This window comes from Coenobita brevimanus, chromosome 81 (genome assembly GCF_032717465.1).
Source record: "Coenobita brevimanus isolate Jiangsu-jjx chromosome 81, ASM3271746v2, whole genome shotgun sequence".
In the NCBI taxonomy this organism is placed as follows: domain Eukaryota; kingdom Metazoa; phylum Arthropoda; class Malacostraca; order Decapoda; family Coenobitidae; genus Coenobita; species Coenobita brevimanus.
This window is the reverse complement of record NC_137034.1, coordinates 4639080-4651367: the sequence shown is the minus strand read 5'-3', so window position 1 is coordinate 4651367 and position 12288 is coordinate 4639080. Positions and strand designations below refer to the sequence as shown.

The 12288-nt window shown below is 47.8% G+C and overlaps 2 protein-coding genes across 2 annotated transcripts in view; both read right to left on the bottom strand.

Moving 5' to 3' along the window:
• The window catches only part of LOC145409534 (uncharacterized), a 256083-nt gene extending 252634 nt beyond the window's left edge, over positions 1 to 3449 (bottom strand). The window contains exon 1 of the mRNA XM_080279923.1: positions 2116 to 3449. Within this exon, the coding sequence (XP_080136049.1) occupies positions 2116 to 3394 (1279 nt within the window). The 5' untranslated portion in view covers positions 3395 to 3449. The remainder of the gene's footprint in view (positions 1 to 2115) is intronic.
• Positions 3450 to 3580: 131 nt separating this feature from the next.
• On the bottom strand, positions 3581 to 11863 carry LOC145409533 (uncharacterized; the record flags this gene model as incomplete). The annotated part of the gene is made up of 2 exons (XM_080279922.1): positions 11376 to 11863; positions 3581 to 7094 (listed from the first exon to the last, which is right to left on the bottom strand). Coding segments are annotated over exons 1-2 (4002 nt in total), but the record flags the coding sequence as incomplete, so codon positions are not given.
• Between the last annotated feature and the right edge of the window lie 425 nt (positions 11864 to 12288).

Genomic DNA, 12288 nt, shown 5'->3' with positions numbered 1-12288 from the left:
CCTACCTCCACTTCCTTTCTTACCTCCACTTCCTTTCCTACCTCCACTTCCTTTCCTACCTCCACTTCCTTTCCTACCTCCACTTCCTTTCCTACCTCCACTTCCTTTCCTACCTCCACATCCCTTCCTAACCAATCCTATTTATAAGAATGCGTCTCTCTTCTCTTCTAAACCAGATTTGTATACTTGAAGGCTGCTCTCCTATTTCCTAACCAGCCTCGACCTCTCACCTACACGCTTGTAACGAAATCGACTCCGTAACCTTGCGTAGGGAAAGGGCAGAGGGCGATGGAGGGGTGGGGTGGACGGTGTGTGGGAGGGAGCTTTCTCAGTTTTTGATTTATCGTGAGAGAGAGAGAGAGAGAGAGAGAGGCTGGGGGGGGGACAGGGAGGCGAGTGGTGGAAAGAATGAGAGGCGTAACGGAGAGAGAGAGAGAGAGGGAGGCTGGGGGGGGGACAGGGAGGGGAGTGGTGGAAAGAATGAGAGGCGTAACGGAGAGAGAGAGAGAGAGAGAGAGAGAGAGAGAGAGAGGGAGAGAGAGAGAGAGAGAGAGAGAGTACAAAGGAAAGCAAACAGCAACATATTTCATTATCATCCCGAAGCTATTTGTTACATAGACCTGTAATTATGAAATATACTAGTGCGAGTTTAATAGATAGATAAATAGATAGACAGATAGATAGACAGACGGATAGATAGATTTAGTTCAGTAGGTAGTTAGGTAGACAGACAGAGAGGCAGACAGAAACAGAGTGGTGAAGGAGAGAATGAGAAGAGTAAAGGAAAAGGGTGAGACAGAGGGAATAGGGTGATGCAATAAGAGATAAGGGTGAAGGAGGTGAAGGATGAGAGAGGGAGAAGGGTGAGGGAGGGAGGGGAGGGAGGAGAGGGGAGGGGAGGGGAGGGAGAAGGGTGAGGGAGGGAGGGGAGGGGAAAAGGTGAATCAGTGAAAGATGAGGGAGGCTGGGATAGGGGCGAATAAGAAAGGAACACACACACACACACACACACACACACACACACACACACACACACACTCAGACACTTAATACTCACTCTTAACTGAATAAAACCACGTAAATATAACTGGAATAAAGTGCTAGAGTTCTCCCTATCATAAGAGAGATAATATTGTTCAGGCCATAACCTTAACACCACTTCATTTGCGACTTATTCTCGTGTACACCACATCAACATTTATATATGTTAATGAAATCTGACTCCAAAATTTCGATCCCTTATAAACGAATCTTAACACATATAGTCAGAAACAATCGCCAAGGAGAATTTGTTAAGGACTCTCCTAAGCCAGAATACAGACTCATACAAAGGGTAGTTGAAGCCTGTGTACCAGGAACTTGTGCTCTCAATTGTACATTTTACGTGGGTCAGTATTCGTGGCCTTTCCAGCAGTCAAGGAGAGACGGTGGTCAGGAGAAAGTGAGATTGACAGTGAAGACGTACGTACATAAGAGCTGGTACACACACGCACATACGTACATACATACCTCTACACACACACACATACACACACACACCTGATGCAGTCCCCCTCCTTCCTCACTCCGGTCACCCCCACCCACCCACATCAACCTCCCCTCACACACACACACACACACACACACACACACACACACACACACACACACACCTGATGCAACTCAGTCCCTTCATCCCACCTACACACACACACACACACACACACACACACACACACACACACACACACACACACACACACACACACACACACACACACATACACCTTGACCCAATCTCACGGGTTCACCAGATCACATAACTGCACGCACATTCCTCTCCACATTAATAATAAAAATAATAGTCATAAAATACGCAGACTTATAATTCCACGTAATACAAACCAAACAGTGCCGATGAGCGTGAAGAGAATGACAGTACAGAATGAGAGAGAGAGAGAGAGAGAGAGAGAGAGAGGATAATGTGAGGAGAACTGCAATATAGAAAGGATAATATTAAGTGTAACAAAAATAATAATACGAAAGGTAAATGAAGGACTTTTCTAACTTCACCAATTAGAGAGAGAGAGAGAGAGAGGGAGAGAGAGAGAGAGAGAGAGGGGGGGAGGTACTCACTTGAATGCGGTGTGAAGAAGGAAGATGTGTCGTGTAATCCCAGTGGAGGCATGAAATCCTGGTCGTCATAGTCGTCTGTAACTTTGGCACACCAGGCGGCATAACTGGTGTCTCCTAGGGGTTCCTCGCCCCCCACGCCACTCTCCCCACCTCCCCAGCCCCCCTCCTCGGGTCGGGTGAGGTCGCAGGCGGAGGCGGAGGAACGGGAGAGGGTCGGGGAGGGAGGGTTTAGGTCACGACTGAGGGAGGTTAGGTCAGACACGGAGGAGGACCCATTCCACTTGTAAATCTTTGAGGTTCTGGAGAAAGTGTCGTGATCCAGACTGGTATTGGAAGCATAGGCATTAAACCCGTGTGAAGCCTCCCTGAACCTACTCGTGTGGGTTTCCAAGTGCGTCCGACCTGCATATCTTAAATCCTGCATGCCACCGTAGTTTTTATTTCGAGACCAGGTTTGTTGATCGAGCCCATTGGAGGTGATCAGATCGAGACCATCGCCCAGGGAGCCCACGTTACAGTTCGCGAGGTCTAGTCTCTCGGCCTCGTGAGTTTGCGGGAGACGAGGCGCGATTCCCACTTGATAATTGCTGTTTGAGTCTCGAATGCTTGGGTTATCGTGGGTGCGTCCGTGGGTGTGGGTCCTGCGGTGGTGCAAGGGGACATTTTCATAAACCAATCCGCCTAGCCTCTCCTCCCTGCCACCACCCTCCTCCTCAGCGGCTAGGGCAAGGTTAGGATTGGACTTTGAGAGGCGGGCGTTGATATTCTGATACACAGCCATGGCGTGTGTTTGTTGACGCTGATGTCTGACTGAAGAGATCCAATTTGATTCATACAAAGATCCTTCTAGCTTGTCCACCCCGTTTTGTGATCCTTCTAGTCTAGCCAACCCGTTCAGAGTTCCCTCTAAAGAGCCTAGTGATCCGTCTAAAGTGTCTAATCCGTTGAGAGATCCTTCTAGTCTTGCTAATCTTGGGACGGATCTTTCTAAGCTGTCTAATCCGTTCAGGGATCCTCCTAGCCCGTTTATCCCGTTCAGAGATCCTTCCAGCTTATCCAGTCCGTTCAGTGATCCTTCCAAGCCGTTCAGAGATCCTTGAAGCCTGTCTATCCCGTTCACAGAGCCTTCTATCCCGTCCGCCTCGCTCTGTCCACACCCGTAGCTCTCCAGAAGAAACTGGTGGTCAACGGGGCTGTCCCTCTCCGCCTTGTCCTCCACGGTGTAATAGGCAAAATCCTGACTGGCTCCGTTGTAGGTCACATTATCCACCACCTCCATGCCAGTGACCTCCGCCTCTGAGCAAAACAGGAAAAATTCGTCGGGATATTCGGCTGCGTTGAATTCGTCGGGATGTTTGCCTGTATTATCTCCCAGTTCGTCGGGAGATTCTGCTGCGTTGTCTCCTAATTCGCGAGGATATTCTGCGTTGCTTCCTTTCTCAATCGCACGACCTTCTTCCTCTTTCTCGTAATTTTGATTTTGTGTTGTCGTTTCTATTGGCTTGTCTCCCTTTCTTACACGACCTGGCTCTTCCGTCTCACAATACAAGGGCTCCCACTCATCTAACTGCTCTTCTTCGTGACTTTGATAACCTGTCGTTCCCGCTATGTTGTCGTGCAGGTCGTCCCGGCTTCCTCGCTCACAGGTCTCCAATCCAGTCGTGTCCTCGATCCAGTCCTCGCTCTCTAGGTCTTGCTCAAGTGTCCTCGTTGATGCGCGAAGGCTGGATGAGTCAGAGTCGGTGGTTGAGTCACGAGAGCCGGAGTCCGTGTCGCCGTAGTACAGGTCGTGAGGTGGGATGTGGTAATCGTAGTGGTAATCGTAGCTCAGGTAGAGGTTGGACTCAGAGTAATTCCTTCTGGCTGGATGGTCGTCTGGGTAATCGTCAGCCTCCGCCTCCTCTGTTATGGTGTACAACTGAGACCCACCGAAGCTACATAAGGAACTAAACTCCCCTCTTTTCCTTGGCTTGAGTGAGGAGAGGGAAGGGGGGAGATGACTGGGGAGAGGCTGACTCAGGAAAACTATAGGGGCTGCCTGGCCTGTGAGGGGCTGAGGACTGGGCTGGGCTAAGGCTTCAGGCTGACTTTGACTCCTACATAGATCCCCTGGGCTGCTCACTCGATGGAACTGCCAATGGTCAACGTAGGAGAAGGTGGGATTGAACGACCTCCCAGCGCCCAGGTAGTCCCCATTAGCGTCGTAGGGACAAGGGTAGTCAATGGGCTGGTCGTCTGGGATGTCGTCGAGGGAGATGCTGCCCTGGTAGAAGTATGGGTCGTACTGGAGGTCAAAAACACTGTCGTCAACTGGAGGCAGGTCGTAATCTACACTGCTGTCGCTGCTGGAGTCACTGTCGGAGGAGTAGCTATCTTGGCTCGTGTTATTTTCTTGCCCCCAATTGTTTTCTTGGCCTGAGTTGCTTTCTTGATCCCAGTTACTGTCTTGCTCAGACTTGTTTTCTTCCTCTAAGTTGCTTTTTTGAGTTGAATTCTCTTGATTTAAGTTGTTTTCTTGCTCTGCTCTGCGGTTTGAGGTGATTTCCTGCCCTGCTTTACTTTGTTTGTCTTTTAATTCTTGCTTTGTTTTGCTTTGTTGGTCTGACTTGTCTTGATTTGCGTTGTTTTCTTTCTCTGAGTTGCCTTGTTGCTCTGACCCGTAGTTCTGAGACGGCGATAAATGATACTGAAGACCAACAGGTACATGGGAAGGAGAGTGAGAATCTACTTGGGAAGCGACAGGTGACGTGGACGTGGAGAGAGTTTTTACTTCACTCTCGTCATGCGGAGTAAGGCAAGTGTCATCCTGGGACAAAACCTGAGTATGTGTGTCAACAGTGTGGGCGTGGCTCAAGCAACATGCCCCTCCCTCGTGCCATTCGTTGTCCTCACCGTTTTGACCGTTAACCCCACCGTTTTGACCGTTAACCTCACCGTTTTGCCCGTTTACTCCACCGTTTAGTCCGTTGTTGCTGTTCTCACCGTTGTCTTCACCGATTTGAGTTGGTGAGGTGGCGGGGAGCAGCGGATGTAATGCTGTGGTGGGGTGAGGGTTGGCCTGTTCAGCCTGCAGGCATAGGGCCGCGGGCTTCTTACACACAAGCCCTACACACACACCTTCCCCCTCTGCCTCCCTCTCACACCCTCCTACCTGTCCAGACGAACTTTTCCAGGCAGGTGAGGATGTTACAGGCTTTCTTAAACACTTTAATTCTTCTGCTTCACCGTCTTGGTTTTCGTTCTCACCCCCTCCTACCTCTCCAGACGAACTCTTCCAGACAGGTGGTGATGTAGACTTGCCTACGGACTCAAACTCTTCTTCTGCTTCACCGTCTTTATCTGCTTCGTTCTTACTCTTCCCTACCTCTTCAGTCAAGCTTACCCAGGTGAATGGAGATGCTGTGGACTTTCCTAAGCTCTCCCTCTCCCTGTCTCCTTTTCTCTCACCCTCTCCTGCTTGTACAGTCGAGCTTTCCCAGTGAGGCGAAGATGCTGATTCTCTTAAACACTCGCTCTCCTTGTCAGCTTCTCTCTCACCAGACGAGTTTTCCCAGGCAGGTGGAGGTGTTGTGGGCCTTGATGAAGTGTGACTGACTGAGCACTGGATCCGGTCTTCACTGCTAATACACTGTTCCTTTGCCTCGTCCTCTGTATTGAGCGTTGAGGGAAGGACTGAGGCTGCTTGGGTGTTACCTGTGTCAGGTGAATCGTCTTGGGGGGACTGGGTATCTAAGGAGTTGACACCACTTTCTTCAAGATAGCCACTGGACCTCTCCCGATGAGTCAGGTGCGGGTGTAAGGGTGGACCTGCCTCCTCCTGCTGGTGGGAAGATGGGGAAGGTGAATCTGCCTCTTTCTGCTGGGGGAGGTGAAGGGGGGAGGACGAACCTGCCTCCCTGTGCTGGGTGAGGAGGTGAGGGAGGGAGGGCGGACCTGGCTCTCTGTGTGTGCTGAGCGGTACACGGGTGAGAGAGGCGTGGTGAAGGAGCGTGAGTTGCTCCTGTGTGCTCAGGCAGCTTACACTCCCATGCCTCGCCCTCTGCTCGCTACACTCTGGCTTCTCACTCCACTCCTCACTACACCCAACTTGCTTTCTACACAGTGTCTGCTCACTCCTCTGCTGTCTAACCCTTTCCTCACTACAGCCTACCTGCTCACTCCTCTCTTTACTCTCTGCTTGGTTTCTACACAGTGCCTTTTCACTGCTTTGCTGCCTCACCCTCTCACTACACCTTGCCTGCTCACTTTTCTCCTCACTATACCCTTTCTTCTCTTTCTTCCTTTTCTCCTGCTTCGTTCTTTCCTCGACACACCCTCTCACCTCCCTCCACTTCCCTGCTTTACGTGTGGCACCTTCCTTTTCGACAGATGTAAGGTAATCACAGGTGTGGGCAGGTGTGAGGTGTGGAAAGCAATCACTAACTTCCACGCACTTTTTCTTCCTTCTGAAACTCCTTGTGATACGTTTCCTTCTCGTTTCACGCCCTGTTTCGCTACAACTACAATCACTCTCGTTTGTTTTGTAATTATCCCTTGCGTTACAGGTTAATTTTTCCTTCACATCAACGACACTGGTTCTGTATCTTTCCTCCTCGCACTTTTTCTCACTTTTCTTAGATTTACTGAGCAAGCCTTTGAGGATGATGATAAACTTTTTCTTTTTCTTAGGCGGCCTCTCCACACTAAGCGTCCCACTGCCGCTTCTCACCAACACGTCACTACTTATCAACTCAACTTTTAACTCCTCTCCGCCCACTTTTATCACGCTTTGCAATTTTTGATTATCGTCACTGTATAGCTCCTTGTGGTTCAAACACGAGGGCTCAGAGCGATGATGATGATGTTTGTGACCCCCTTTATAAGTGTACTGGTAGGGGTGTGCACTGGGGGAGGTATTGGGGTATTGAAGTGGACTGGAGCAACACAGGTTAAGAGAGAGACGCCGCGTACGTCCATCCCCTTCCGAGGCGGCGCGCACACTGAGGACTGAGTTGTCTCCAGAATCCCCCTCTGCCTCCTCCTGCTTCTCCCCTTCCTCCCCACCACAACTGTCCTCCCTCCTTCCACCACCCTCCTCCCTCTTGTAGTAGTAATGAATTGATGTTTTTTTCTTCTGCAAACACTCCTTCTTCCTTTCTTCCTTCGTCGTTTCTTCCTTACTCCTCTCCTCTCCGCTACAACTTTCCTCCCTCCATCCGCCATCCTCTTCCCTTTTGTAGCGGTAGTTCAGTGTTTTTTTCTTCTTTCCCACACCTTGTCCTCCCCTACTTCTTTCCTCTTTACTCTTTTCCACCCTTCTGTTTTCCACCTTACTCTTTTCCTTTCCACAACTTTCCTCTTTCCATTCTTTACCACACTTCTCTTCCTTACAGGCTTCTTTCTTCCTTCCCACCTTCTTCCCAGCATCCTGTCCCTCTTTACTCTCATCCTCTTTACTCCTTTCTTCCTTACTCTCTTCCTCTCCACAACTACTCTCTTTGCATCCACCATCCTCCTCTCTTTCGCAGTAATGGCTCCCTGCACATTCTACCTCTTCCACCTTCTCTTCCACTGTTTTCTTTTCCACACCCTTTTCCTCCTTACTCTTTTCCCCCTTACTGTCTTCCTCTCCACAACTACTCTCTTTACATCCTTCACCCTCCTCTCTCTCGTAGTAATGATTCCCTGTACATTTTCTCTCGTCCACTCTCTTCTCTTCCACTCTCCTCTCTTCCACTCTCCTCTCTTCCACTCTTGTCTCTTCTTTTCTCCTCTCTTGCACTCTCTTCTCTTCCACTATCCTCTCTTGCACTCTCCCCTCTCCCACTCTCCCATCTTCCACTCTCCCCTCTCCCACTCTCCCCTCTTCCACTCTTCTCTCTTCCACTTCCTTCCCTTGCACCTTCTTCATCTCCACACCCTGTCCTTCCATACTCCTTTCCCCCTCATCACAACAGTTGCCCCCGTGGCTGCTGGTCCTGTTAAGATGATGATGGTTGGTGTCGACAGATGTTCCCAGGCAAGTAGAGGAGGAATGGTGGTTGGAGGAGGAGGAGGAAGAGGAGGGGAAGGAGGAGGAGGGACGTTGGTAGGTGTGGTTGGTGAAAGAGGGACCGTGGTTGGAAGAGGAGGAAGAGGAGGGGGGAGGGGAGGGATGGTGGTAGTTGTGGTAGGTGGAAGAGGGATGGTGGTTGTCGTGGTTGGAGGAGGGATGGTGGTAGTTGTGGTAGGTGGAAGAGGGATGGTGGTTGTCGTGGTTGGAGGAGGGATGGTGGTAATTGGAGGAGGAAGGGGAATGTTGGTGGTAGCTGTGATCATTTGAGGTGGAGGAGTGGTTGCTGGAGGAAGATTGGTGGTGGTTGGAGGAGGCAGGGTGGTGGTAGTTGTGGTAGTTGTTGTGGTTGGGGTGGTAGGTGGCTTTCGTGGCCCGCAGGCTGTCTCTAGCGCTAACGGGAGATTCGCTAGTCCCAGTCATGGCTAATCAACTTCAACGGGATGATGGAATTTCTTTTTTATATATATTTTTTAATCCTGCATTTTTGAGAGAGCGAGAGATCACATTATTATTACTGTTATTATTATTATTAGTAGTAGTAGTAGTAGTACTAGTAGTAGCAGTAGTAGTAGTAGTAGTCGTAGAAGTAGCAACTCCTCTTTCTTCCTACTTTTCCCTTTCGTTTAGAACACCACTGAAAATTTTAACATCTCGTTCACCCACCATATTCAACTTTTTTGTTTCATGTATTATCAAAATTTTCACTTTTTACAGCGTGTCACAGAAGTTTTTGATATATTCTCCTTCAGTCAAAATTTTATTCGAGTCACATAGGTATTTTTTTATGATTTTCATGGTATCTGTTTTGCCCTTAAAGGACGCCACACAAAATTATGCCACAAGTTATTTTCTTATTCACATTTTTTCATATTTTTGGACCTTCTTTTTTTTTCTACTTTTTTCAGTGTCTCCAAAATTTTCAAAACGTTTCTCGGTCTTCATTATAACCCTCGATTTATTTAGCCTGAAAAAGAAAACTGGGTATTATTTATTTTTTTTTTTAATCAGAAAAATTTGGGGGAAAAATGGTATCTGGGAATATGTCTGGTGATGGATATGCAGATGAGGTGGTTGTGTGTGTGTGTATGTGTGTGTGTGTGTGTGTGTGTGTGTGTGTGTGTGAGAGAGAGAGAGAGAGAGAGAGAGAGAGAGAGAGAGTGTGTGTGTGTGTGTGTGTGTGTGTGTGTGTGTGTGAGAGAGAGAGAGAGAGAGAGAGAGAGAGAGAGAGAGAGAGTGTTTTAGTGTGTGTGTGTGTGTGTGTGTGTGTGTGTGTGTGTGTGTGTGTGTGTGTGTGTGTGTGTGTGTGTAGGTGTGTGTGAGAGAGAGAGAGAGAGAGAGAGAGAGAGAGAGAGAGAGAGAGAGAGAGAGAGAGAGAGAGAGAGAGAGAGTGAGTTGTGTGTGTGTGTGTGTGTGTGTGTGTGTGTGTGTGTGTGTGTGTGTGTGTGTTTACAGATCACGTCAGCTCGTGATAATTGATAGGTATGGGTACGAGAGAGAGAGAGAGAGAGAGAGATTAACAGCAACAATCTGTGTATGAGAATACATCTCCAAACCACAAACGAGAGAGAGAGAGAGAGAGAGAGAGAGAGAGAGAGAGAGAGAGAGCAAACATATCAACATGCCAGTGCGTATGAGTGTAACTGAGTGTGGGTTTAGGAGGGGAAGTAAACCTTGCATTTATAAACACTCCTACAGTCTATTCACCTTAACTTGGCCCAGATTTCGTCCTCTTGCAGCTTATTTCATGTAGGTTAGAGGCAGAAAAGGAGAAATCTGTGGCTGTGCATCCTTTCCATAACACTTCTTCGTGACTAGCATCGTATACTAATGCTAATCTACTATTACGACTCAGCATTAACTTGGCCCAGATTTTCGTCCTTTTGCAGCTAATTACTCCTACCTCATTGGCAGAAAAAGGCAATACTACGGCTCTTCATCCTTTCCATAGCACTTCTTCGTGACTAGCACCGTATTTTAATGTTAATCTATTGCTACAACTCAAGTTTCAAGGTGGAGAGTTGGCAATTTTAGGCCAAGTTAGAGTAAAAAGAGTATCATATCCTTTCCACAGCACTTCTTCGTGACTAGCATCATTTTCTAGTGTTAATCAACTGCCACAACTCAGCATTCATGATAGAGAGATGGCAGTGTTAGGCCAATTTAGAGTAAAAAGAGTATAGACGACGTAGAGGCAGCATCCCTAGGCTCATCTGAAAGTGACGTTGCTCTCGTCCCCCTGTCCACTGTTATTTAGGGGGAGGCGGTGGCTGGGTGGGTAGGGAGGTCGTCTTTTGTTTGAAGGGGCCCGAGTTCGATCCCGTACTGGTGCGTAGGAACAGGAGGCTAGGCTAATTAGTCCCTGCAATTAGAGGGTTAACAGTCGTTCGTATCTGAGTGGCAGTATGTGAGCAATAAACCCCAACCTACTCTTGTATGTGAACTCTTTTGGGCCACATCTCCAAGCGTTGTACCCCACTAGACCACAAGGCGTCCATTATAGCCAGCCCACATAATTCAGTTCTTAGTGTGTGTGTGTGTGTGTGTGTGTGTGTGTGTGTGTGTGTGTGTGTGTGTGTGTGTGTGTGTGTGTGTATGTGTGTGTGTGTGTAATTCATCCATACCGCCTATTTCTTCCAGACGTCCATGCCTCCCAACTCTGAAAAAAAAAAGAAAAAAAAAGAAAAATTAAGATCAGATTTGTCATATATGAAATCCATGCCTAAAAAAAAAAAAAGAAGAAGAAAGAAAGAAGCAAAAACTCATTCAGTATATTAAATCTAGACATAAAAATATCCAATTTGCTTAAAGAATATCCACGTGAAAATAAAATAGGGGTATGGAAGCTGGAAAAAAAAGAAAAAGTTATTAGACTTGTCGTATAGAAAAATCATATTAAAACAGAAGAGTAATGATCAGTCCTTTATAGCCCTCTGCAGGAGGGAGAGTGACAGCCAGAATGAACCTTTCCTCATGCTAGCGAGGTATGAAAAGGTAAGGGGTGTCTGTGGAGTGATGCATGTGAAGGTCGAAGTGTTGTCATGGCTATGTTTGTGTGTTAGAATCTGTTATTTTTTTTAAATGCAAGGAAGAAGGAACCAAAGGCCAGTACCCAGCAAGATTATTCCCTCCAAGAAAAAGCAAAAACAAGATAAGAGAGAGCCAAATTCAAGATCCGTTCATTTCGAGATATCCATAGACTCAACGATGCGAGAATCTATGTGGATACGTGAGAGGGCAAACCATCAGCACCCAGTTTAAATGTCCGCCTCTGCTTGAGTTTAATGTCCGCCGCTGCTTGAGTTTAAATGTCCGTCGCTGCTTGAGTTTAAATGTCCGCCGCTGCTTGAGTTTACCCAGCTTAAATGTCCACCGCTGCTTGAGTTTAAATGTCCGCCGCTGCTTGAGTTTACCCAGCTTAAATGTCCACCGCTGCTTGAGTTTAAATGTCCGTCGCTGCTTGAGTTTAAATGTCCGTCGCTGCTTGAGTTTAAATGTCCGCCGCTGCTTGAGTTTAAATGTCCGTCGCTGCTTGAGTTTAAATGTCCGCCGCTGCTTGAGTTTAAATGTCCGTCGCTGCTTGAGTTTAAATGTCCGCCGCTGCTTGAGTTTAAATGTCCGCTGCTGCTTGAGTTTAAATGTCCGCCACTGCTTGAGTTTGAACCCTGGTCTCGGGGCACACACCATGCGAGCTGAGTACGCTACCCATTGACTCATCGCAGGTCAGATTAACAATATACTTAAAACTAAAGGTAGGATGGAGGTAGCGAGCCATCAAAACACTGTCATTTAAAGCAGCATTATAACTCCATCAACATGTGTAAAGAGATTGTACCCCGATCTTCCTTTATCCTCTGATTCATATCTCAAAATAGTTTAAAATCTTCTTTTTCATCACCGTCCCTCGTGTAAGTAGGAGAGGCTGGGATGATACTGATAAATTGATAACGATTAGAAATGAGAATGAGAGATAGCCTGGAAGAATGTATGTGAAAAAGGCGGAAGATGGGGGAGGGGGAGACCAAGGATGAGATGGAGGGATGTGGGGGATAGATGTATGAACGGTAGGGGGTGTGAGTTGGAGAGAAGGCAGCTTGATGATGGAGAAGAGGGTGACATGGAGGCGATTCGTTTTTGTTCAC